General features: G+C 56.4%; 1 protein-coding gene across 2 annotated transcripts in view; it reads left to right on the top strand.

Moving 5' to 3' along the window:
* The window catches only part of usp3 (ubiquitin specific peptidase 3), a 48,314-nt gene that overhangs the window by 5,502 nt on the left and 16,325 nt on the right, over positions 1-26,487 (top strand). For both annotated transcript variants that reach the window (XM_036968742.1, XM_036968743.1), the window contains exons 4-9: positions 976-1,059; positions 3,983-4,064; positions 6,364-6,446; positions 16,703-16,816; positions 24,618-24,731; positions 26,147-26,365. In XM_036968742.1, coding sequence (XP_036824637.1) covers positions 976-1,059; positions 3,983-4,064; positions 6,364-6,446; positions 16,703-16,816; positions 24,618-24,731; positions 26,147-26,365 — 696 coding nt within the window. The remainder of the gene's footprint in view (positions 1-975; positions 1,060-3,982; positions 4,065-6,363; positions 6,447-16,702; positions 16,817-24,617; positions 24,732-26,146; positions 26,366-26,487) is intronic.

Below are 26,487 nucleotides of genomic sequence, written 5' to 3'. Positions count from 1 at the left end.
GCTACAGTCTCTTCTGGTGAGTGGGCCGCCTGGTCTGTAGCAGCTACAGTCTCTTCTGGTGAGTGGGCCGCCTGGTCTGTAGCAGCTACAGTCTCTTCTGGTGAGTGGGCCGCCTGGTCTGTAGCGGCTACAGTCTCTTCTGGTGAGTGGGCCGCCTGGTCTGTAGCAGCTACAGTCTCTTCTGGTGAGTGGGCCGCCTGGTCTGTAGCAGCTACAGTCTCTTCTGGTGAGTGGGCCACCTGGTCTGTAGCAGCTACAGTCTCTTCTGGTGAGTGGGCCGCCTGGTCTGTAGCAGCTACAGTCTCTTCTGGTGAGTGGGCCGCCTGGTCTGTAGCAGCTACAGTCTCTTCTGGTGAGTGGGCCGCCTGGTCTGTAGCAGCTACAGTCTCTTCTGGTGAGTGGGCCGCCTGGTCTGTAGCAGCTACAGTCTCTTCTGGTGAGTGGGCCGCCTGGTCTGTAGCAGCTACAGTCTCTTCTGGTGAGTGGGCCGCCTGGTCTGTAGCAGCTACAGTCTCTTCTGGTGAGTGGGCCACCTGGTCTGTAGCAGCTACAGTCTCTTCTGGTGAGTGGGCCGCCTGGTCTGTAGCAGCTACAGTCTCTTCTGGTGAGTGGGCCGCCTGGTCTGTAGCAGCTACAGTCTCTTCTGGTGAGTGGGCCGCCTGGTCTGTAGCAGCTACAGTCTCTTCTGGTGAGTGGGCCGCCTGGTCTGTAGCAGCTACAGTCTCTTCTGGTGAGTGGGCCGCCTCGTCTGTAGCAGCTACAGTCTCTTCTGGTGAGTGGACCGCTTAGCTTGATAGCTGTGTTTGCTAGACTAGTAGAGGCCATTGTGCAGTGACTTTACCTGAGAACTGTGGCACAGGATTCAGAAACATCTTGGCCCTTGCGTACTTATTACGTCATAGTGACTCTACTGCATACAGCCAGTCCTGTCTCTGTTGTCACAGGTGTGGCGTTGACCTCTCTCTCTCTCTGTAGTTACAGGTGTGATGACTTTGTAGTGAACGACACCAAGCTAGGACATGTGCAGAAGGTGAGAGAGCATCTACGGAGTCTGGACAAGTGAGTATTCATTAGCAGGATGACCCTACAATGTCTTGTCATTTGCTACTGTTTGCCAACTGGGGTGTTTTCACTAAGAATCAAATAGGAGCGAACAGAACGTGAAGGGACCTAACTGAATTTGTCCAAGCAAAACCCTAATTTGTATTGCCAAATGCCAAACATTTTGCTCTAGTGTGCAACTAATGAATATTAGGGCTGATCGCATTTAGTCGACTGGTCGTTTGTTTGGTCGATAGGCTGTTTGCTGGTCGACCGAGATTTCTTTTAGTTGAGCAGCCGCCCCAAAAATAAGCGTAAAAATATCATGGTGTTCAAGACAGCTGGCTGATTGGCTCCTCTCTGAGTGGACTGATCCATTGTGGAGGCTGTGGGGATGGTACAGTCCATCATTCTTACACATGTGCTTCTGAAATGGTATATGGTTATACACTGCTCAAAAAAATAAAGGGAACACTAAAATAACACATCCTAGATCTGAATGAATGAAGTATTCTCATGAAATACTTTTTTCTTTACATACCCCCCTTTTTCAATCTTGGCTCATCGCTGCAACTCCCCAACGGGCTCAGGAGAGGCGACGAGTTTGCGATAGTAAAGGTTTGATCAACGTATTTGTTATTCAAATTAAAAGCCCAATGAATACTGTCCGTTGTGTAATGATTGAACTCCCACCGCTTGTGGGACATTTATTTTGAAGGCACGTTTAAATAACCGCACGGGGACAGACGGTGACTGACAGGCTGACTAACACGTCACAGTTACAAATAGCTAGAAAAGCTTTTTAAATTCTAAGAAGGAAAGTAAATGAGGAATGTGTTCCAGCTAGAGTGGACATCTAACTGTCTTTATTAGATTTGTTTTGCAGGTATATTCAATATAAAAAAAACACCTTTTTATTTAAGTATTCAGACATTTTGCTAAGAGACTCAATTGAGTTCAGGTGCATCCTGTTTCTATTCACCATCCTCGATGCTTCTACAACTTGGAGTCCACCTGTGGTAAATTCAATTGATTGGACATGATTTGGAAAGACACACACCTGTCTATATAAAGGTACCACAGTTGACAGTGTATGTCAGAGTAAAAACCAAGCCATGAGGTAGAAGGAATTGTCTGTAGAGGTCAGAGACAGGATTGTGTCGAGGCACAGATCTGGGGAAGAGTAGCAAAACATTTATGCAGCATTGAAGGTCCCCAAGAACACACTGGCCTCCATCATTCTGAACTGGAAGAAGTTTGGAACCACCAAGAATCTTCCAAACTGAGCAATTGGGGGAGAAGGGCCTTGGTCAGGAAGGTGACCAAGAACCCAATGGTAATTGACAGTGCTCCAGAGTTCCTCTGTGGAGATGGTGTCCTTCTGGAAGGTTCTTTCATCTCTGCAGCACTCCACCAATCAGGCCTTTATGGTAGAGTGGCCAGATGGAAACCACTCCTCAGTAAAAAGCACATGACAGCCCGCTTGGTTTGTCAAAAGGCCCTGAAAGTGACTCTGACCATGAGAAACAACTTTCTTGTCTGATGAAACCAAGATTGATCTCTTTGGCCTGAATGCCAAGGTCACATCTGGAGGAAACCTGGCACCATCCCTACGGTGAAGCATGGTGGTGGCAGCATCCCTACGGTGAATCATGGTGGTGGCAGTTCATGCAGCGGGGACTGGGAGAGACTAGTCAGGATCGAGGGAAAGATGAACGGAGCAAAGTTCAGTGATCTTTGATGAAAACCTGCTCCAGAGCCCTCGGGACCTCAGACTGGGGTGAAGGTTCACCTTCCGACAGGACAACGACCCTAAGCACACAGCCAAGACAACGCGGAAGTGGCTTCGTGACAAGTCTTATTGTCCTTGAGTGGCCCAGCCAGAGCCCAAACTTAAACCCGATCGAGCATCTCTGGAGAGACCTGAAAATAGCTGTGCAGCGACGCTCCCCATCCAACCTGACAGAGATCGAGAGGATCTGCAGAGAAGAATGGGAGAAACTCCCCAACTACAGGTGTGCCAAGCTTGTAACATCATACCCAAGAAGACTTGAGTCTGTAATTGCTGCCAAAGGTGCTTCAACAAAATACTGAGCAAAGGGTCTGAAAACGTATGTAAATGTAATATTTTGTAATAAATTTGCAAATAAATAAATCTGTTTTTGCTTTGTCATAATGGGGATTGAGTGTGTAGATTGAGGGGTGAAAAACAATCCTTTCTGTATGCACTGTATATGTTATCAAGGTTTGAGAATTGTTTTAGTCAAAACATCTGTTTGTGCTTCTTGAGGTCAATTTGCTGATTTAAAAATGATTTGTAATTATGTTCCAGCCCCTGAACAATCCGCTGAAGAAAATAATCTCACGGCTGAATCTAGTTGATAATCCCTGATAGAGGGTATCATTTGGGACAAAGCCCTATTCTACACAGCCTAATTATCATTAATGATATATCTAGTTGATAATCCCTGATAGAGGGTGTCATTTGGGACAAAGCCCTATTCTGCACAGCCTACTTATCATTAATGATATATCTATAATGCAATGTCTTCCAGTTCTCCATTGGCTGTTTACAGACAGAGAAGCTCTCGTCTAACTGATATAATTTACATTATGAACTGGGTGGTTCGACCCTGAATGCTGATTGGCTGACAGCCGTGATATTTCAGACTGTATACTACGCGTATATTTTTCCTGTTCTAATTACGTTGGTAAACAGTTTATAATGGCAATAAGGCACCTCAGGGGGGTTTGTGGTGTATGTGGCCAATAAACCACGGCTAAGGGCTGTATCCAGGCACTCTGCGTTGAGTCGTGCTTAACATCAGCCCTTGGCCGTGGTATATTGACCATATATATACCACACCCCCTCGGGCATTATTGCTTAATTATAACACTGTGCTTTTGTCAGTTGAGACTGAATGTTATTTATCTCCTACAGCTCTCCGCTGGCTGTTGACAGACGGACAAAGAGGAAACTTCTGGAAAGCAACTCTCCTACCAGTAAACTGTTGAAGGACAATGTGAGTGTTCCACGATTTGATTGGTTTTATTTGCCAGATGTAAAAACTAGATGTTTCCTGATCTTATGTCTCTCAGATACAGATACTTCAGGACAAACTTCCTTTAGATTGTTTTGTAGGATGTAGTGAATCTGTTATGCAATGTGTTTCTATGGGCTAATAGATAATAATATATATATATATTTTTTTTTTTTGAATCTTCAAGTGGTCTTTAAAATTCTAAATCAAATGGCTAAATTATCCTTGGTTTGTCCTTAAATTAATTCCATATGTTAGTAAAGTATTGCCCCCTTTATAATTTTCTCTACTTTTGCTTATTTTTGATACTGAATGTTGTCCGATCTTCAACCAACACCTAGTATTAGATAAAGGGAACCTGAGTGAACAAATAAAACAACAATTACATATTTATTTAAATAACAAAGCTATGAAAAAGTAATTGCAGCACCCAATGCCCCTGTGTGGAAAAAGTAATTGCCCACTTACACTCAATAACTGGTTGTTCCACCTTTTGCTGCAATGACTCCAACCAAACACTTCCTGTAGTTGTGGACCAACCAAACACTTCCTGTAGTTGTTGATCAGTCTCATGTCTCTGAAGGAATTGTGGCCAACTCTTCCATGCAGAATTGCTTTAACTCAGCAACATTTGTTGGTTTTCAATCATGAACTGGTCGTTTCATGTCCTTCCACAACATCTCTATTGGGGTTAGGTCTGGACTTTGACTAAGCCGTTCCTAAACGTCAAATTTGTTGCTTCTTAACCATTTTCATTTGGACTTAATTGTGTTTTGGATCATTGTCTTGCTGCATGACCCAGCTGGCTTCAGCATCACCTCCCAGACTGATGGATTGACATTCTCTGATACAGAGCAGAATTCATGGCTCCTTCTATTAAGTCGTCCAGGTCCTGAGGCAGCAAAGCCTCCTCAAACCATCACACTACCACCACCATGTGTTACCGTTGCTATGAGATTCTTCCTGTGGAATGCAGTGTTTGGTTTTTCACCAGGCATAATGGGACTCATGTCGTCCAAAATGTTATACTTTTGACTCATCTGTCCGTAGAATATTCTTCCAAGAGTTTTAATGATTATCCAGGTGCTTTTTGGCCGTCTCGAGTCAACTTTTTTTGGATGAGATGGGTCCCACAGTTTAATCTGGAGAAAGCCATGCAGTCATAAACCAATGAAAGACTGAGTCATATTCATAGCCAATCAAATGAGAGAAGGGAATATAGCGTACGTTTTTAAGTGTTATATTAAAATACATGAATAGTTTGTCTATGCATCAGAGACGGAGAAATAATATTTTCTGATTGGACAGCAAATAGCCAATAGAAATAAGATGAGTTACTCTGACTGTCACTGGTGCTCTTTAATGCCCAGCGCCAGTCAGGTTCGAATAGGTTAGACTATTGTCTGTCACATCACGATGTCGTCACCATCGACTGTAGCCGTCGGTCATCAATGATATTACCGTAATATCGCGACAACCCAAATGGCTACCAGTTTACAGACTGCGACAACCCAAATGGCTACCAGTTTACAGACTGCGACAACCCAAATGGCTACCAGTTTACAGACTGCGACAACCCAAATGGCTACCAGTTTACAGACTGCGACAACCCAAATGGCTACCAGTTTACAGACTGCGACAACCCAAATGGCTACCAGTTTACAGACTGCGACAACCCAAATGGCTACCAGTTTACAGACTGCGACAACCCAAATGGCTACCAGTTTACAGACTGCGACAACCCAAATGGCTACCAGTTTACAGACCGCGACAAGCTTGTTATTTCTTCAATTCCATTTAAACTGCTGAGTTTGACAACATACTGCAGGGCATAGATGGAATGTCTTTGTTGAAATGTTGTAGTACAAGCTCAGTTTCTGTATTGTCAGCAGAGCTCTGGGCTAGACGACTATGACAGTCTAGCTGCTGTAAACCCAGACTGACTGTTCTCTAAACACAGTCTAGCTGCTGTAGACCCAGACTGACTGTTCTCTAAACACAGTCTAGCTGGTGTAGACCCCAGACTGACTGTTCTCTAAACACAGTCTAGCTGGTGTAGACCCCAGACTGACTGTTCTCTAAACACAGTCTAGCTGGTGTAGGCTGTAGACTGACTGTTAACTAAACAGTCTAGCTGTCATGTCTGCTTTGACACCCTCAGACTACTTATGATGGCTGCCCCAACTTCTGTAACCCTTCTAATAGAGGAATGGCAGTTTCCCTGTCTGTGTGCACTGTTGCTTCATAATGGATCAGCTATGGTCTGTCTCCTTCTTCTCAGGGTGGGGCCTCCGCTCTCTCTGCCATGGGATTACGTAACCTAGGCAACACATGCTTTATGAACGCCATCCTGCAGTCTCTCAGGTAAGTCCTTCAGGTGAGTTGTGGTTAGGCTTAGGTAAGTCTCTCAGGTGAGTTGTGGTTAGGCTTAGGTAAGTCTCTCAGGTGAGTCCCTCAGGTGAGCCAAGGCCCATTATGGTCCCTGTTTGGAACTCAGGTGAGCTGTGTGGCTTAAGCCTCTGGTTTCCCCCGCTGGGGGAAAGAGGCAGGGCTGGGGGAAAGAGGCTGGGCTGGAAAGGGGCTGGGCTGGGGGGGGAAAGAGGCTGGGCTGGAAAGGGGCTGGGCTGGGGGGGGAAAGAGGCTGTGCTGCAAAGGGGCTGGGCTGGAAAAGGGCTGGGCTGGGGGGGAAAGAGGCTGGGCTGGGCTGGGGGGGAAAGAGGCTGGGCTGGGAAAGAGGCTGGGCTGGGGGGGAAAGAGGCTGGGCTGGAAAAGGGCTGGGCTGGGGGAAAGAGGCTGGGCTGGAAAGGGCTGGGCTGGGGGGGAAAGAGGCTGGGCTGGGCTGGGCTGGGGGGGAAAGAGGCTGGGCTGGGCTGGGGGGGAAAGAGGCTGGGCTGGAAAGGGGCTGGGCTGGGGGAAAGAGGCTGGGCTGGAAAGGGGCTGGGCTGGGGGGGAAAGAGGCTGGGCTGGAAAGGGGCTGGGCTGGAAAAGGGCTGGGCTGGGGGAAAGGGGCTGGGCTGGGGGGGAAAGGGGCTGGGCTGGGGGGGAAAGAGGCTGGGCTGGAAAAGGGCTGGGCTGGGGGAAAGAGGCTGGGCTGGAAAGGGCTGGGCTGGGGGGGAAAGAGGCTGGGCTGGAAAAGGGCTGGGCTGGAAAAGGGCTGGGCTGGGGGGGAAAGAGGCTGGGCTGGGGGAAAGAGGCTGGGCTGGGGGAAAGGGGCTGGGCTGGGGGGGAAAGAGGCTGGGCTGGGCTGGGGGGGAAAGAGGCTGGGCTGGGCTGGGGGGAAAGAGGCTGGGCTGGGCTGGGGGGGAAAGAGGCTGGGCTGGGCTGGGGGGAAAGAGGCTGGGCTGGGCTGGGGGGGAAAGAGGCTGGGCTGGGCTGGGGGGGAAAGAGGCTGGGCTGGGCTGGGGGGAAAAGAGGCTGGGCTGGAAAAGGGCTGGGCTGGGGGGGAAAGAGGCTGGGCTGGGGGGGAAAGAGGCTGGGCTGGGGGGGAAAGAGGCTGGGCTGGGCTGGGGGGAAAAGAGGCTGGGCTGGAAAAGGGCTGGGCTGGGGGGGAAAAGAGGCTGGGCTGGAAAAGGGCTGGGCTGGGGGGGAAAGAGGCTGGGCTGGAAAAGGGCTGGGCTGGGGGGGAAAGACGCTGGGCTGGGGGAAAGAGGCTGGGCTGGGGGAAAGGGGCTGGGCTGGGGGGGAAAGAGGCTGGGCTGGGCTGGGGGGAAAGAGGCTGGGCTGGGCTGGGGGGGAAAGAGGCTGGGCTGGGGGGAAAAGAGGCTGGGCTGGAAAAGGGCTGGGCTGGGGGGGAAAGAGGCTGGGCTGGGGGGGAAAGAGGCTGGGCTGGGGGGGAAAGAGGCTGGGCTGGGCTGGGGGGAAAAGAGGCTGGGCTGGAAAAGGGCTGGGCTGGGGGGGAAAAGAGGCTGGGCTGGAAAAGGGCTGGGCTGGGCTGGAAAAGGGCTGGGCTGGGGGGAAAAGAGGCAGGGCTGGAAAAGGGCTGGGCTGGGGGGGAAAGAGGCTGGGCTGGAAAGGGGCTGGGCTGGGGGGGAAAGAGGCTGGGCTGGGAAGGGGCTGGGCTGGGGGGGAAAGAGGCTGGGCTGGGGGGAAAGAGGCTGGGCTGGGCTGGGGGGAAAAGAGGCAGGGCTGGGGGAAAGGGGCTGGGCTGGAAAGGGGCTGGGCTGGGGGGGAAAGAGGCTGGGCTGGGGGGGAAAGAGGCAGGGCTGGGGGAAAAGAGGCAGGGCTGGGGGAAAGAGGCTGGGCTGGAAAGGGGCTGGGCTGGGGGGGAAAGAGGCTGGGCTGGGGGGGAAAGAGGCTGGGCTGGGGGGAAAAGAGGCAGGGCTGGGGGAAAGAGGCTGGGCTGGAAAGGGGCTGGGCTGGGGGGGAATGAGGCTGGGCTGGGCTGGAAAGGGGCTGGGCTGGAAAGGGGCTGGGCTGGGGGGGAAAGAGGCTGGGCTGGGCTGGGGGGAAAAGAGACAGGGCTGGGGGAAAGAGGCTGGGCTGGGGGGGAAAGAGGCTGGGCTGGGCTGGGGGGAAAAGAGGCAGGGCTGGGGGAAAGAGGCTGGGCTGGAAAGGGGCTGGGCTGGGGGGGAAAGAGGCTGGGCTGGGCTGGGCTGGGCTGGGGGGAAAAGAGGCAGGGCTGGGGGAAAGAGGCTGGGCTGGAATGGGGTTGGGCTGGAAAGAGGCTGGGCTGGGGGGAAAAGAGGCTGGGCTGGGGGGAAAAGAGGCTGGGCTGGGGGGAAAAGAGGCTGGGCTGGGGGGAAAAGAGGCTGGGCTGGGGGGAAAAGAGGCTGGGCTGGGGGGAAAAGAGGCAGGGCTGGGGGAAAAGAGGCAGGGCTGGGGGAAAGAGGCTGGGCTGGAAAGGGGCTGGGCTGGGGGGGAAAGAGGCTGGGCTGGGCTGGAAAGAGGCTGGGCTGGAAAGGGGCTGGGCTGGGGGGGAAAGAAGCTGGGCTGGAAAGGGGCTGGGCTGGGGGGGAAAGAGGCTGGGCTGGGGGGAAAAGAGGCTGGGCTGGGCTGGGGGGAAAAGAGGCTGGGCTGGGCTGGGGGGAAAAGAGGCTGGGCTGGGGGGGAAAGAGGCTGGGCTGGGGGGGAAAGAGGCTGGGCTGGGCTGGAGGGAAAAGAGGCAGGGCTGGGGGAAAGAGGCTGGGCTGGGGGGGAAAGAGGCTGGGCTGGGGGGGAAAGAGGCTGGGCTGGGGGGGAAAGAGGCTGGGCTGGGGGGGAAAGAGGCTGGGCTGGGGGGAAAGAGGCTGGGCTGGGGGGAAAAGAGGCAGGGCTGGGGGAAAGAGGCTGGGCTGGAAAGGGGCTGGAAAGGGGGGGAAAGAGGCTGGGCTGGGCTGGAAAGGGGCTGGGCTGGGCTGGAAAGGGGCTGGGCTGGGGGGGAAAGAGGCTGGGCTGGGCTGGGGGGAAAAGAGGCTGGGCTGGAAAGGGGCTGGGCTGGGCTGGGGGGAAAAGGGGCAGGGCTGGGGGAAAGAGGCTGGGCTGGAAAGGGGCTGGGCTGGGGGGGAAAGAGGCTGGGCTGGAAAGGGGCTGGGCTGGAAAGGGGCTGGGCTGGGGGGGAAAGAGGCTGGGCTGGGCTGGGGGGAAAAGAGGCAGGGCTGGGGGAAAGAGGCCGGGCTGGAAAGGGGCTGGGCTGGGGGGAAAGAGGCTGGGCTGGGGGAAAAGAGGCTGGGCTGGGCTGGGCTGGGGGGAAAGAGGCTGGGCTGGGGGAAAGAGGCTGGGCTGGAAAGGGGCTGGGCTGGGGGGGAAAGAGGCTGGGCTGGAAAGGGGCTGGGCTGGGCTGGGGGGAAAAGAGGCAGGGCTGGGGGAAAGAGGCTGGGCTGGAAAGGGGCTGGGCTGGGGGGGAAAGAGGCTGGGCTGGGCTGGGCTGGGCTGGGCTGGGGGGAAAGAGGCTGGGCTGGGCTGGGGGGAAAGAGGCTGGGCTGGGCTGGGGGGAAAAGAGGCAGGGCTGGGGGAAAGAGGCTGGGCTGGAAAGGGGCTGGGGGGGAAAGAGGCTGGGCTGGGGGGGAAAGAGGCTGGGCTGGGCTGGGGGGAAAAGAGGCTGTGCTGGAAAGGGGCTGGGCTGGGGGGGAAAGGGGCTGGGCTGGGGGGGAAAGAGGCTGGGCTGGAAAGCGGCTGGGCTGGGCTGGGCTGGGGGGAAAAGAGGCAGGGCTGGGGGAAAGAGGCTGGGCTGGAAAGGGGCTGGGCTGGGGGGGAAAGAGGCTGGGCTGGGCTGGGGGAAAGAGGCTGGGCTGGAAAGGGGCTGGGCTGGGCTGGGGGGAAAGAGGCTGGGCTGGGGGGAAAAGAGGCAGGGCTGGGGGAAAGAGGCTGGGCTGGAAAGGGGCTGGGCTGGGGGGGAAAGAGGCTGGGCTGGGCTGGGGGGGAAAGAGGCTGGGCTGGGCTGGGGGGAAAGAGGCTGGGCTGGGCTGGGGGGAAAAGAGGCTGGGCTGGAAAAGGGCTGGGCTGGGGGGGAAAGAGGCAGGGCTGGAAAAGGGCTGGGCTGGGGGGGAAAGAGTCTGGGCTGGAAAGGGGCTGGGCTGGGGGGGAAAGAGGCTGGGCTGGAAAGGGGCTGGGTTGGGGGGGAAAGAGGCTGGGCTGGGGGGAAAAGAGGCAGGGCTGGGGGAAAGGGGCTGGGCTGGAAAGGGGCTGGGCTGGGGGGGAAAGAGGCTGGGCTGGGGGGGAAAGAGGCTGGGCTGGGCTGGGGGGAAAAGAGGCTGGGCTGGGCTGGGGGGAAAAGAGGCTGGGCTGGGCTGGGGGGAAAAGAGGCTGGGCTGGGCTGGGGGGAAAAGAGGCTGGGCTGGGCTGGGGGGAAAAGAGGCTGGGCTGGGCTGGGGGGAAAAGAGGCAGGGCTGGGGGAAAAGAGGCAGGGCTGGGGGAAAGAGGCTGGGCTGGAAAGGGGCTGGGCTGGGGGGGAAAGGGGCTGGGCTGGGCTGGGGGGAAAAGAGGCAGGGCTGGGGGAAAGAGGCTGGGCTGGAAAGGGGCTGGGCTGGGGGGGAATGAGGCTGGGCTGGGCTGGAAAGGGGCTGGGCTGGAAAGGGGCTGGGCTGGGGGGGAAAGAGGCTGGGCTGGGGGGAAAAGAGACAGGGCTGGGGGAAAAGAGACAGGGCTGGGGGAAAGAGGCTGGGCTGGGGGGGAAAGAGGCTGGGCTGGGCTGGGCTGGGCTGGGGGGAAAAGAGGCAGGGCTGGGGGAAAGAGGCTGGGCTGGAAAGGGGCTGGGCTGGAAAGGGGCTGGGCTGGGGGGGAAAGAGGCTGGGCTGGGCTGGGGGGAAAAGAGGCAGGGCTGGGGGAAAGAGGCTGGGCTGGAAAGAGGCTGGGCTGGGGGAAAGAGGCTGGGCTGGAAAGGGGCTGGGCTGGGGGGGAATGAGGCTGGGCTGGGCTGGAAAGGGGCTGGGCTGGAAAGGGGCTGGGCTGGGGGGGAAAGAGGCTGGGCTGGGCTGGGGGGAAAAGAGACAGGGCTGGGGGAAAGAGGCTGGGCTGAGGGGGAAAGAGGCTGGGCTGGGCTGGGGGGAAAAGAGGCAGGGCTGGGGGAAAGAGGCTGGGCTGGAAAGGGGCTGGGCTGGGGGGGAAAGAGGCTGGGCTGGGCTGGGCTGGGCTGGGGGGAAAAGAGGCAGGGCTGGGGGAAAGAGGCTGGGCTGGAATGGGGTTGGGCTGGAAAGGGGCTGGGCTGGGGGGAAAAGAGGCTGGGCTGGGGGGAAAAGAGGCTGGGCTGGGGGGAAAAGAGGCTGGGCTGGGGGGAAAAGAGGCTGGGCTGGGGGGAAAAGAGGCAGGGCTGGGGGAAAAGAGGCAGGGCTGGGGGAAAGAGGCTGGGCTGGAAAGGGGCTGGGCTGGGGGGGAAAGAGGCTGGGCTGGGCTGGAAAGAGGCTGGGCTGGAAAGGGGCTGGGCTGGGGGGGAAAGAAGCTGGGCTGGAAAGAGGCTGGGCTGGGGGGGAAAGAGGCTGGGCTGGGGGGGAAAGAGGCTGGGCTGGGCTGGAGGGAAAAGAGGCAGGGCTGGGGGAAAGAGGCTGGGCTGGGGGGGAAAGAGGCTGGGCTGGGGGGGAAAGAGGCTGGGCTGGGGGGAAAGAGGCTGGGCTGGGGGGAAAAGAGGCAGGGCTGGGGGAAAGAGGCTGGGCTGGAAAGGGGCTGGAAAGGGGGGGAAAGAGGCTGGGCTGGGCTGGAAAGGGGCTGGGCTGGGCTGGAAAGGGGCTGGGCTGGGGGGGAAAGAGGCTGGGCTGGGCTGGGGGGAAAAGAGGCTGGGCTGGAAAGGGGCTGGGCTGGGCTGGGGGGAAAAGGGGCAGGGCTGGGGGAAAGAGGCTGGGCTGGAAAGGGGCTGGGCTGGGGGGGAAAGAGGCTGGGCTGGAAAGGGGCTGGGCTGGGGGAAAAGAGGCTGGGCTGGGGGAAAAGAGGCTGGGCTGGGCTGGGGGGAAAGAGGCTGGGCTGGGGGAAAGAGGCTGGGCTGGAAAGGGGCTGGGCTGGGGGGGAAAGAGGCTGGGCTGGGCTGGGCTGGGCTGGGGGGAAAGAGGCTGGGCTGGGCTGGGGGGAAAGAGGCTGGGCTGGGCTGGGGGGAAAAGAGGCAGGGCTGGGGGAAAGAGGCTGGGCTGGAAAGGGGCTGGGGGGGAAAGAGGCTGGGCTGGGGGGGAAAGAGGCTGGGCTGGGCTGGGGGGAAAAGAGGCTGTGCTGGAAAGGGGCTGGGCTGGGGGGGAAAGGGGCTGGGCTGGGGGGGAAAGAGGCTGGGCTGGAAAGCGGCTGGGCTGGGCTGGGGGGAAAAGAGGCAGGGCTGGGGGAAAGAGGCTGGGCTGGAAAGGGGCTGGGCTGGGGGGGAAAGAGGCTGGGCTGGGCTGGGGGAAAGAGGCTGGGCTGGAAAGGGGCTGGGCTGGGCTGGGGGGAAAGAGGCTGGGCTGGGCTGGGGGGAAAAGAGGCAGGGCTGGGGGAAAGAGGCTGGGCTGGAAAGGGGCTGGGCTGGGGGGGAAAGAGGCTGGGCTGGGCTGGGGGGGAAAGAGGCTGGGCTGGGCTGGGGGGAAAAGAGGCTGGGCTGGAAAAGGGCTGGGCTGGGGGGGAAAGAGGCAGGGCTGGAAAAGGGCTGGGCTGGGGGGGAAAGAGTCTGGGCTGGAAAGGGGCTGGGCTGGGGGGGAAAGAGGCTGGGCTGGAAAGGGGCTGGGTTGGGGGGGAAAGAGGCTGGGCTGGGGGGAAAAGAGGCAGGGCTGGGGGAAAGGGGCTGGGCTGGAAAGGGGCTGGGCTGGGGGGGAAAGAGGCTGGGCTGGGGGGGAAAGAGGCTGGGCTGGGCTGGGGGGGAAAGAGGCTGGGCTGGGCTGGGGGGAAAAGAGGCTGGGCTGGGCTGGGGGGAAAAGAGGCTGGGCTGGGCTGGGGGGAAAAGAGGCAGGGCTGGGGGAAAAGAGGCAGGGCTGGGGGAAAGAGGCTGGGCTGGAAAGGGGCTGGGCTGGGGGGGAAAGGGGCTGGGCTGGGCTGGGGGGAAAAGAGGCAGGGCTGGGGGAAAGAGGCTGGGCTGGAAAGGGGCTGGGCTGGGGGGGAATGAGGCTGGGCTGGGCTGGAAAGGGGCTGGGCTGGAAAGGGGCTGGGCTGGGGGGGAAAGAGGCTGGGCTGGGGGGAAAAGAGACAGGGCTGGGGGAAAGAGGCTGGGCTGGGGGGGAAAGAGGCTGGGCTGGGCTGGGCTGGGCTGGGCTGGGGGGAAAAGAGGCAGGGCTGGGGGAAAGAGGCTGGGCTGGAAAGGGGCTGGGCTGGAAAGGGGCTGGGCTGGGGGGGAAAGAGGCTGGGCTGGGCTGGGGGGAAAAGAGGCAGGGCTGGGGGAAAGAGGCTGGGCTGGAATGGGGTTGGGCTGGAAAGAGGCTGGGCTGGGGGGAAAAGAGGCTGGGCTGGGGGGAAAAGAGGCTGGGCTGGGGGGAAAAGAGGCAGGGCTGGGGGGAAAAGAGGCAGGGCTGGGGGAAAAGAGGCTGGGCTGGAAAGGGGCTGGGCTGGGGGGGAAAGACGCTGGGCTGGGCTGGGGGGAAAAGAGGCTGGGCTGGAAAGGGGCTGGGCTGGGCTGGGGGGAAAGAGGCTGGGCTGGAAAGGGGCTGGGCTGGGGGGGAAAGAGGCTGGGCTGGAATGGGGCTGGGCTGGGGGGGAAAGAGGCTGGGCTGGGCTGGAGGGAAAAGAGGCAGGGCTGGGGGAAAGAGGCTGGGCTGGAAAGGGGCTGGGCTGGGCTGGGCTGGGGGAAAGAGGCTGGGCTGGAAAGGGGCTGGGCTGGGGGGGAAAGGGGCTGGGCTGGGCTGGGGGGAAAAGAGGCAGGGCTGGGGGAAAGAGGCTGGGCTGGAAAGGGGCTGGGCTGGGGGGGAAAGAGGCTGGGCTGGGCTGGGGGGAAAGAGGCTGGGCTGGGCTGGGGGGAAAAGAGGCAGGGCTGGGGGAAAGAGGCTGGGCTGGAAAGGGGCTGGGCTGGGGGGGAAAGAGGCTGGGCTGGGCTGGGGGGAAAAGAGGCTGGGCTGGAAAGGGGCTGGGCTGGGCTGGGGGGAAAAGGGGCTGGGCTGGGGGGAAAAGGGGCAGGGCTGGGGGAAAGAGGCTGGGCTGGAAAGGGGCTGGGCTGGGGGGGAAAGAGGCTGGGCTGGAAAGGGGCTGGGCTGGGGGGGAAAGAGGCTGGGCTGGGCTGGGGGGAAAAGAGGCAGGGCTGGGGGAAAGACGCCGGGCTGGAAAGGGGCTGGGCTGGGGGGGAAAGAGGCTGGGCTGGAAAGGGGCTGGGCTGGGGGAAAAGAGGCTGGGCTGGGGGAAAAGAGGCTGGGCTGGGCTGGGGGAAAAGAGGCTGGGCTGGGCTGGGGGAAAAGAGGCTGGGCTGGGCTGGGGGAAAAGAGGCTGGGCTGGGCTGGGGGGAAAGACGCTGGGCTGGGGGGGAAAGAGGCTGGGCTGGAAAGGGGCTGGGCTGGAAAGGGGCTGGGCTGGGCTGGGGGGAAAAGAGGCAGGGCTGGGGGAAAGAGGCTGGGCTGGAAAGGGGCTGGGCTGGGGGGGGAAGAGGCTGGGCTGGGCTGGGGGGAAAAGAGGCAGGGCTGGGGGAAAGAGGCTGGGCTGGAAAGGGGCTGGGCTGGGGGGGAAAGAGGCTGGGCTGGAAAGGGGCTGGGCTGGGGGGGAAAGAGGCTGGGCTGGGCTGGGGGGAAAAGAGGCTGGGCTGGAAAGGGGCTGGGCTGGGGGGAAAAGAGGCTGGGCTGGGCTGGGGGGAAAAGAGGCAGGCCTGTAGGAAAGAGGCTGGGCTGGAAAGGGGCTGGGCTGGGGGGGAAAGAGGCTGGAAAGGGGCTGGGCTGGTGGGGAAAGAGGCTGGGCTGGAAAGGGGCTGGGCTGGGCTGGGGGGAAAAGAGGCTGGGCTGGGCTGGGGGGAAAAGAGGCAGGGCTGGGGAAAAGAGGCTGGGCTGGAAAGGGGCTGGGCTGGGGGGGAAAGAGGCTGGGCTGGAAAGAGGCTGGGCTGGAAAGGGGCTGGGCTGGGGGGGAAAGAGGCTGGGCTGGGCTGGGGGGAAAAGAGGCAGGGCTGGGGGAAAGAGGCCGGGCTGGAAAGGGGCTGGGCTGGGGGGGAAAGAGGCTGGGCTGGAAAGGGGCTGGGCTGGGGGAAAAGAGGCTGGGCTGGGCTGGGGGAAAGAGGCTGGGCTGGAAAGGGGCTGGGCTGGGGGGGAAAGAGGCTGGGCTGGAAAGGGGCTGGGCTGGGGGGGAAAGAGGCTGGGCTGGGCTGGGGGGAAAAGAGGCAGGGCTGGGGGAAAGAGGCTGGGCTGGAAAGGGGCTGGGCTGGGCTGGGGGGGAAAGAGGCAGGGCTGAGGGAAAGAGGCTGGGCTGGAAAGGGGCTGGGCTGGGGGGGAAAGAGGCTGGGCTGGAAAGGGGCTGGGCTGGGGGGGAAAGAGGCTGGGCTGGGCTGGGGGGAAAAGAGGCTGGGCTGGGCTGGGGGGAAAAGAGGCAGGGCTGGGGGAAAGAGGCTGGGCTGGAAAGGGGCTGGGCTGGGGGGGAAAGAGGCTGGGCTGGAAAGGGGCTGGGCTGGGGGGGAAAGAGGCTGGGCTGGGCTGGGGGGAAAAGAGGCTGGGCTGGAAAGGGGCTGGGCTGGGGGGGAAAGAGGCTGGGCTGGGCTGGGGGGAAAAGAGGCAGGGCTGAGGGAAAGAGGCTGGGCTGGAAAGGGGCTGGGCTGGGGGGGAAAGAGGCTGGGCTGGAAAGGGGCTGGGCTGGAAAGGGGCTGGGCTGGGGGGGAAAGAGGCTGGGCTGGGCTGGGGGGAAAAGAGGCAGGGCTGGGGGAAAGAGGCTGGGCTGGAAAGGGGCTGGGCTGGGGGGGAAAGAGGCTGGGCTGGAAAGGGGCTGGGCTGGAAAGGGGCTGGGCTGGGGGGGAAAGAGGCTGGGCTGGGCTGGGGGGAAAAGAGGCAGGGCTGGGGGAAAGAGGCTGGGCTGGAAAGGGGCTGGGCTGGGGGGGAAAGAGGCTGGGCTGGAAAGGGGCTGGGCTGGGGGAAAAGAGGCTGGGCTGGGCTGGGGGAAAGAGGCTGGGCTGGAAAGGGGCTGGGCTGGGGGGGAAAGAGGCTGGGCTGGGCTAGGGGGAAAAGAGGCAGGGCTGGGGAAAGAGGCTGGGCTGGAAAGGGGCTGGGCTGGGGGGGAAGAGGCTGGGCTGGGGGAAAGAGGCTGGGCTGCGGGGGGGGGGGGAGGAAGAGGCTGGGTGTTAAGGTGTTAAGAAGCTGTTTCTATTCCAGCAACATCCAGCAGTTCAGCTGTTATTTCATGGAGCTGCCAGCGGTGGCGCTGCGGAGCGGGAAGACTGCAGGACGACGGATGTACCACACCCGCAGCCAGGGGGACACCAGTGTGTAAGGTCTTACGTGTGTGTGTGTGTGTTTGCAGGGCCTGAAGCTACATTTTTGGTCCACCAGCCACTGTGGCAGATCTACCAGCCACGCAGATTTTTACCAGCCAATATAAAACATTTACACCAAAAACCGTAACACTTGAGCAGGCTTTGTTTGTAAAACAAACAAAATCCTAGTAAGAAGTAATGTGGTCTATTGCTCCATTTATTTTAACCACTGGAGTCAGGGTGTAGCTGACCAGTAGCTGCTCTCTTCCCTCGATATTCAGACATTGAAAAGAAACCTAGCTTGTGAACAAAATCTAAGTAGCCAAGAAACACGAGGACAGTCTCACTTTTGTAGACTTTAGTTTGTGAGTAAATTAGACCCAACTTTTATGCCTTCTAAAAATGAATGTCTCACTCGGCACCCAGCCAGGCTGTGTTGCAGCGCGAGGTGGGATATAGTTTTTTGTGCCGTTCATTTACCAGCTATTTAACAAAATGGCAGAAATACTTTGAAAACAGCTACTGCAGCATTTATTTTGCTATACGTGATCATACTTGACTATTTTATTCACAAATACGAGTGAAATGCTCCCACTGTTGTCCCCTGACCATCTGCCATCGTGGCTGGTTAAATGCTCCCACTGTTGTCCCCTGACCATCTGCCATTGTGGCTGTTTAAATGCTCCCACTGTTGTCCCCTGACCATCTGCCATCGTGGCTGGTTAAATGCTCCCACTGTTGTCCCCTGACCATCTGCCAACGTGGCTGGTTAAATGCTCCCACTGTTGTCCCCTGACCATCTGCCATCGTGGCTGGTGAAATGCTCCCACTGTTGTCCCCTGACCATCTGCCATCGTGGCTGGTGAAATGCTCCCACTGTTGCCCCCTGACCATCTGCCAACGTGGCTGGTTAAATGCTCCCACTGTTGTCCCCTGACCATCTGCCAACGTGGCTGGTTAAATGCTCCCACTGTTGTCCCCTGACCATCTGCCAACGTGGCTGGTTAAATGCTCCCACTGTTGCCCCCTGACCATCTGCCATCGTGGCTGGTGAAATGCTCCCACTGTTGTCCCCTGACCATCTGCCATCGTGGCTGGTGAAATGCTCCCACTGTTGCCCCCTGACCATCTGCCATCGTGGCTGGTTAAATGCTCCCACTGTTGTCCCCTGACCATCTGCCAACGTGGCTGGTTAAATGCTCCCACTGTTGTCCCCTGACCATCTGCCATCGTGGCTGGTTAAATGCTCCCACTGTTGTCCCCTGACCATCTGCCAATGTGGCTGGTGAAATGCTCCCACTGTTGTCCCCTGACCGTCTGCCATTGTGGCTGGTTAAATGCTCCCACTGTTGTCCCCTGACCATCTGCCATCGTGGCTGGTGAAATGCTCCCACTGTTGTCCCCTGACCATCTGCCAACGTGGCTGGTTAAATGCTCCCACTGTTGTCCCCTGACCATCTGCCATCGTGGCTGGTTAAATGCTCCCACTGTTGTCCCCTGACCATCTGCCAATGTGGCTGGTGAAATGCTCCCACTGTTGTCCCCTGACCGCCTGCCAACGTGGCTGGTGAAATGCTCCCACTGTTGTCCCCTGACCATCTGCCATCGTGGCTGGTGAAATGCTCCCACTGTTGTCCCCTGACCATCTGCCATTGTGGCTGGTTAAATGCTCCCACTGTTGTCCCCTGACCATCTGCCAATGTGGCTGGTGAAATGCTCCCACTGTTGTCCCCTGACCATCTGCCATCGTGGCTGGTGAAATGCTCCCACTGTTGTCCCCTGACCATCTGCCAATGTGGCTGGTGAAATGCTCCCACTGTTGTCCCCTGACCGCCTGCCAACGTGGCTGGTGAAATGCTCCCACTGTTGTCCCCTGACCATCTGCCATCGTGGCTGGTGAAATGCTCCCACTGTTGTCCCCTGACCATCTGCCATTGTGGCTGGTTAAATGCTCCCACTGTTGTCCCCTGACCATCTGCCAATGTGGCTGGTGAAATGCTCCCACTGTTGTCCCCTGACCATCTGCCATCGTGGCTGGTGAAATGCTCCCACTGTTGTCCCCTGACCATCTGCCATCGTGGCTGGTTAAATGTTCCCACTGTTGTCCCCTGACCATCTGCCATCGTGGCTGGTTAAATGCTCCCACTGTTGTCCCCTGACCATCTGCCAATGTGGCTGGTGAAATGCTCCCACTGTTGTCCCCTGACCGCCTGCCAACGTGGCTGGTGAAATGCTCCCACTGTTGTCCCCTGACCATCTGCCATTGTGGCTGGTTAAATGCTCCCACTGTTGTCCCCTGACCATCTGCCAATGTGGCTGGTGAAATGCTCCCACTGTTGTCCCCTGACCATCTGCCATCGTGGCTGGTGAAATGCTCCCACTGTTGTCCCCTGACCATCTGCCATCGTGGCTGGTGAAATGCTCCCACTGTTGTCCCCTGACCATCTGCCATCGTGGCTGGTGAAATGCTCCCACTGTTGTCCCCTGACCATCTGCCATCGTGGCTGGTGAAATGCTCCCACTGTTGTCCCCTGACCATCTTCCATCATGGCTGGTTAAATGCTCCCACTGTTGTCCCCTGACCATCTGCCAACGTGGCTGGTTAAATGCTCCCACTGTTGTCCCCTGACCATCTGCCAACGTGGCTGGTTAAATGCTCCCACTGTTGTCCCCTGACCGTCTGCCAACGTGGCTGGTTAAATGCTCCCACTGTTGTCCCCTGACCGTCTGCCATCGTGGCTGGTTAAATGCTCCCACTGTTGTCCCCTGACCATCTGCCAACGTGGCTGGTTAAATGCTCCCACTGTTGTCCCCTGACCATCTGCCATCGTGGCTGGTTAAATGCTCCCACTGTTGTCCCCTGACCGTCTGCCATCGTGGCTGGTTAAATGCTACCACTGTTGTCCCCTGACCATCTGCCATTGTGGCTGGTGAAATGCTCCCACTGTTGTCCCCTGACCATCTTCCATCGTGGCTGGTTAAATGCTCCCACTGTTGTCCCCTGACCATCTGCCATCGTGGCTGTTTTAAATGCTCCCACTGTTGTCCCCTGACCATCTGCCATCGTGGCTGGTTAAATGCTCCCACTGTTGTCCCCTGACCATCTGCCATTGTGGCTGGTTAAATGCTCCCACTGTTGTCCCCTGACCATCTGCCATCGTGGCTGGTTAAATGCTCCCACTGTTGTCCCCTGACCATCTGCCAATGTGGCTGGTGAAATGCTCCCACTGTTGTCCCCTGACCGCCTGCCAACGTGGCTGGTGAAATGCTCCCACTGTTGTCCCCTGACCATCTGCCATTGTGGCTGGTTAAATGCTCCCACTGTTGTCCCCTGACCATCTGCCAATGTGGCTGGTGAAATGCTCCCACTGTTGTCCCCTGACCATCTGCCATCGTGGCTGGTGAAATGCTCCCACTGTTGTCCCCTGACCATCTGCCATCGTGGCTGGTGAAATGCTCCCACTGTTGTCCCCTGACCATCTGCCATCGTGGCTGGTGAAATGCTCCCACTGTTGTCCCCTGACCATCTGCCATCGTGGCTGGTGAAATGCTCCCACTGTTGTCCCCTGACCATCTGCCATCGTGGCTGGTGAAATGCTCCCACTGTTGTCCCCTGACCATCTTCCATCATGGCTGGTTAAATGCTCCCACTGTTGTCCCCTGACCATCTGCCAACGTGGCTGGTTAAATGCTCCCACTGTTGTCCCCTGACCATCTGCCAACGTGGCTGGTTAAATGCTCCCACTGTTGTCCCCTGACCGTCTGCCAACGTGGCTGGTTAAATGCTCCCACTGTTGTCCCCTGACCGTCTGCCATCGTGGCTGGTTAAATGCTCCCACTGTTGTCCCCTGACCATCTGCCAACGTGGCTGGTTAAATGCTCCCACTGTTGTCCCCTGACCATCTGCCATCGTGGCTGGTTAAATGCTCCCACTGTTGTCCCCTGACCATCTGCCATCGTGGCTGGTTAAATGCTACCACTGTTGTCCCCTGACCATCTGCCATTGTGGCTGGTGAAATGCTCCCACTGTTGTCCCCTGACCATCTTCCATCGTGGCTGGTTAAATGCTCCCACTGTTGTCCCCTGACCATCTGCCATCGTGGCTGTTTTAAATGCTCCCACTGTTGTCCCCTGACCATCTGCCATCGTGGCTGGTTAAATGCTCCCACTGTTGTCCCCTGACCATCTGCCATTGTGGCTGGTTAAATGCTCCCACTGTTGCCCCCTGACCATCTGCCATCGTGGCTGGTTAAATGCTCCCACTGTTGTCCCCTGACCATCTGCCATCGTGGCTGGTTAAATGCTCCCACTGTTGTCCCCTGACCATCTGCCAACGTGGCTGTTTAAATGCTCTTACTGTTGTCCCCTGACCGCCTGCCAACGTGGCTCGTGAAATGCTCCCACTGTTGTCCCCTGACCATCTGCCATCGTGGCTGGTGAAATGCTCCCACTGTTGTCCCCTGACCATCTGCCAATGTGGCTGGTGAAATGCTCCCACTGTTGTCCCCTGACCGCCTGCCAACGTGGCTGGTGAAATGCTCCCACTGTTGTCCCCTGACCATCTGCCATTGTGGCTGGTTAAATGCTCCCACTGTTGTCCCCTGACCATCTGCCATTGTGGCTGGTTAAATGCTCCCACTGTTGTCCCCTGACCATCTGCCATCGTGGCTGGTGAAATGCTCCCACTGTTGCCCCCTGACCATCTGCCATCGTGGCTGGTTAAATGCTCCCACTGTTGTCCCCTGACCATCTGCCATCGTGGCTGGTTAAATGCTCCCACTGTTGTCCCCTGACCATCTGCCAACGTGGCTGTTTAAATGCTCTTACTGTTGTCCCCTGACCGCCTGCCAACGTGGCTGGTGAAATGCTCCCACTGTTGTCCCCTGACCGTCTGCCAATGTGGCTGGTGAAATGCTCCCACTGTTGTCCCCTGACCATCTGCCATCGTGGCTGGTGAAATGCTCCCACTGTTGTCCCCTGACCATCTGCCATCGTGGCTGGTGAAATGCTCCCACTGTTGTCCCCTGACCATCTGCCATCGTGGCTGGTGAAATGCTCCCACTGTTGTCCCCTGACCATCTGCCATCGTGGCTGGTGAAATGCTCCCACTGTTGTCCCCTGACCATCTGCCATCGTGGCTGGTTAAATGCTCCCACTGTTGTCCCCTGACCATCTGCCATCGTGGCTGGTGAAATGCTCCCACTGTTGTCCCCTGACCATCTGCCATCGTGGCTGGTGAAATGCTCCCACTGTTGTCCCCTGACCATCTGCCATCGTGGCTGGTGAAATGCTCCCACTGTTGTCCCCTGACCATCTGCCATCGTGGCTGGTGAAATGCTCCCACTGTTGTCCCCTGACCATCTGCCATCGTGGCTGGTGAAATGCTCCCACTGTTGTCCCCTGACCATCTGCCAACGTGGCTGGTTAAATGCTCCCACTGTTGTCCCCTGACCGTCTGCCATCGTGGCTGGTGAAATGCTCCCACTGTTGTCCCCTGACCATCTTCCATCGTGGCTGGTTAAATGCTCCCACTGTTGTCCCCTGACCATCTGCCATCGTGGCTGTTTTAAATGCTCCCACTGTTGTCCCCTGACCATCTGCCATCGTGGCTGGTTAAATGCTCCCACTGTTGTCCCCTGACCATCTGCCATTGTGGCTGGTTAAATGCTCCCACTGTTGTCCCCTGACCATCTGCCATTGTGGCTGGTTAAATGCTCCCACTGTTGTCCCCTGACCATCTGCCATCGTGGCTGGTGAAATGCTCCCACTGTTGCCCCCTGACCATCTGCCATCGTGGCTGGTTAAATGCTCCCACTGTTGTCCCCTGACCATCTGCCATCGTGGCTGGTTAAATGCTCCCACTGTTGTCCCCTGACCATCTGCCAACGTGGCTGTTTAAATGCTCTTACTGTTGTCCCCTGACCGCCTGCCAACGTGGCTGGTGAAATGCTCCCACTGTTGTCCCCTGACCGTCTGCCAACGTGGCTGGTTAAATGCTCCCACTGTTGTCCCCTGACCATCTGCCATCGTGGCTGGTTAAATGCTCCCACTGTTGTCCCCTGACCATCTGCCAACGTGGCTGTTTAAATGCTCCCACTGTTGTCCCCTGACCGCCTGCCAATGTGGCTGGTTCAATGTTCCCACTGTTGTCCCCTGACCATCTGCCAACGTGGCTGGTTAAATGCTCCCACTGTTGTCCCCTGACCGTCTGTCATTGTGGCTGGTTAAATGGACTTCCTACCCGCCAAAGCCTTAATCTACCCTGGGCTGGGCGATATGGACCAAATATCATATTACGGTATAAAAATACACCATAGGGCTGGGCGATATGGACCAAATATCATATCACGGTATAAAAATACACCATAGGGCTGGGCGATATGGACCAAATATCATATCACGGTATAAAAATACACCATAGGGCTGGGCGATATGGACCAAATATCATATCACGGTATAAAAATACACCATAGGGCTGGGCGATATGGACCAAATATCATATCACGGTATAAAAATACACCATAGGGCTGGGCGATATGGACCAAATATCATATCACGGTATAAAAATACACTTCACATTATTTTATGTTTTTGAATAATATAAGTTAATGTGCTTTATGAGGAGTGCATGGCACTAGGGTGGCAACACATACAGCACCAGTCAAACGTTTGGACAAACCTACTCGTTCCAGGGCTTTTATTTAAGACATCAAAACTATGAAATAACACATATGGAATCATGTAGTAACCAAAAAAGTGTTAAACAAATCTAAAATATATTTTAGATTCTTCAAAGTAGCCACCCTTTGCCTTGATGACAGCTTTGCACACTTGGCATTCTCTCAACCAGCTTCACCTACAATGCTTTTCCAAGAATCTTGAAGGAGTTCCTACATATCTAATGTCCATTTCTCGTGTTTCTTGGGCTTGGTCTTTAGCCTTATTTGCTTATCTTCTGTATACCACTCCTACCGTGTCACAACACAACTGATTGGCTCAAACGCATTAAGAAGGAAATTAATTCTACAAATTAACTTTTAAAAAGGCACACCTGTTATTTGAAATGCATTCCAGGTGACTACCTCGTGAAGCTGGTTGAGAGAATGCCAAGTGTGCAAAGCTAGTTTTGGTGGCTTCACTATTCTACAATGTAGAAAATAGTGGAGGGGGGGGACTTATGAGTAGGTGTCCAGACTTTTGACTGGTACTGTACATTGTAAGTGATTTCAATGGGTCTTTCTCCTTTCTCATTGTTTTATACTGTTCAACTTCAACCCAAAATTATATTCATCAGTTTCTGCATTTCCTGCACTCATTTGAGAATTTCTACACTGCATGTAGAGCTGCACGTTATGGGCAAACAATTTATAGGCCTGTTTTTAACCAAGTGTTGAAATTGCGATTTGACTTGTGATTTAGATCAAAACTCTTGGGTGTACTGTTAGTCATAGAAATATAATGATTCATTCTATAGTTAGAATATAAATGTGGGCACTTTGAATACAGTGTTTGACATGACAAAGAATTTAAATGCCAGGGAGGAGTTATTGTGACAGGGTTGGAACCAAAGTGTTGATAAGTGTTTCTTAGGGGACCCTATAATATTTGGCTACATGTTTTAAATCAGCTTTTTAATGTAGCTAACATATTCTTGCTTTGTGCATTCATCATGATTTAGGACATACTGTTGCACAAAAACATATGCTGATTGGTTTAGAGTTAGTGAGCAGCACAGAGGATGTTTAACTGAAGGAGTTCTGCTCTTGGAGGTTCCTGGTATTGACAGTAGTCCTATGTTTATCTCTGTTTCCCAGGTCCTTGGTGGAGGAGTTGAGGAAGACCCTGTGTTATCTGTGGCAGGGTGGCCCAACAGCCTTCAGCCCTGACTCTTTGTTCTACGTTGTCTGGAAAATCATGCCCAGCTTCAGGTACTATGACACACCTCTTCATTTCAGCAATGTCTGCTCAATGGGCTTTTCCCCTCCGATTTAATGTTGGGATCATAACATAAGACGACTGATCTAGGATCAGTTTTGGCCTTTCAGAACATAACTGTTAAGATTAAATAGACAGGTGTAGTCCTGATCCTAAATCAACACGCCTTCTCTCTCTTTGTGGCAGTGTTGTAATATATGAGACCAACAATTGAGTGTCTCGTGTCAGATAGAATTTTATTCTCAGACATTGAGGACGGGTAATTTCTTCCCGAGACCAGTGGAGTAAAAACCTCCTATCAGCTCCCATTCCGTCAGCGCCTGCTTTGCCAGGCCAAATATCCTTTCATGACGTCTTATCACCTATTGAAACCTGAGCTTCCTATTTGTAACATTACTGTCCTTATATCCTCAGACTTTGTCTCGCTCGTCAGAACTTTAATTGGCTGTTAGGGAAGAGTGGGGGGGGGCACCTTCAGTCCATCTATTATAGATCTGTTAGTATCATTTTATATTGGATCTCGATCTGCCCTCAGCATGTCTAAAGCAGCCTTAACTTTTGGGTCGCAGACATGTTCAAAACATATCACTGTTGACCGGTAACGTTGATGTCCTTGACCCCGTGTTGTTTCCAGGGGGTAATGTGGATGTCCTTGACCCCGTGTTGTGTCCAGGGGGTAATGTTGATGTCCTTGACCCTGTGTTGTGTCCAGGGGGTAATGTTGATGTCATTGACCCTGTGTTGTGTCCAGGGGCTAACGTTGATGTCCTTGACCCTGTGTTGTGTCCAAGGGGTAACGTTGATGTCCTTGACCCCGTGTTGTTTCCAGGGGGTAATGTGGATGTCCTTGACCCCGTGTTGTTTCCAGGGGGTAATGTGGATGTCCTTGACCCCGTGTTGTTTCCAGGGGGTAATGTGGATGTCCTTGACCCCGTGTTGTGTCCAAGGGGTAACGTTGATGTCCTTGACCCCGTGTTGTTTCCAGGGGGTAATGTGGATGTCCTTGACCCCGTGTTGTTTCCAGGGGGTAATGTGGATGTCCTTGACCCCGTGTTGTTTCCAGGGGGTAATGTGGATGTCCTTGACCCCGTGTTGTTTCCAGGGGGTAATGTGGATGTCCTTGACCCCGTGTTGTTTCCAGGGGGTAATGTGGATGTCCTTGACCCCGTGTTGTTTCCAGGGGGTAATGTTGATGTCCTTGACCCTGTGTTGTTTCCAGGGGGTAATGTGGATGTCCTTGACCCTGTGTTGTGTCCAGGGGGTAATGTTGATGTCCTTGACCCTGTGTTGAGCGGTAATGTGGATGTCCTTGACCCTGTGTTGTGTCCAGGGGCTAATGTTGATGTCCTTGACCCTGTGTTGTGTCCAGGGGCTAACATTGATGTCCTTGACCCTGTGTTGTTCCCAGGGGGTACCAGCAGCAGGATGCTCATGAGTTCATGCGTTACCTGCTGGACCATCTCCATAGAGAACTACAGGGCGGTCTGAACGGAGCCAAGCACCCCGCTCTCCCCGTTCCACCGGATTCTGTTAAAGTGTCAGGAGACAACCCTACTCTGTCACAAGACGGGCTCCCGGTACCCCAGGACGAGGGGAAACTGCCCACCGCGGGGGGAAAATGCTGCATGTAAGAACTTCCTTTCTCGTCTGATTGGATAGTAGTGTCTGTCTGGTGTTTCCATGTACAGGGGCCATTGGCCGGCCAATGGTATCTGGATTTCAGATAGAGAAGCTGAACCCTGATGCATG

This window comes from Oncorhynchus mykiss, chromosome 30 (assembly GCF_013265735.2).
Source record: "Oncorhynchus mykiss isolate Arlee chromosome 30, USDA_OmykA_1.1, whole genome shotgun sequence".
NCBI lineage: Eukaryota > Metazoa > Chordata > Actinopteri > Salmoniformes > Salmonidae > Oncorhynchus > Oncorhynchus mykiss.
Note: the sequence above shows the minus strand (reverse complement) of the source record. Positions and strands in the feature narration are given on the sequence as shown.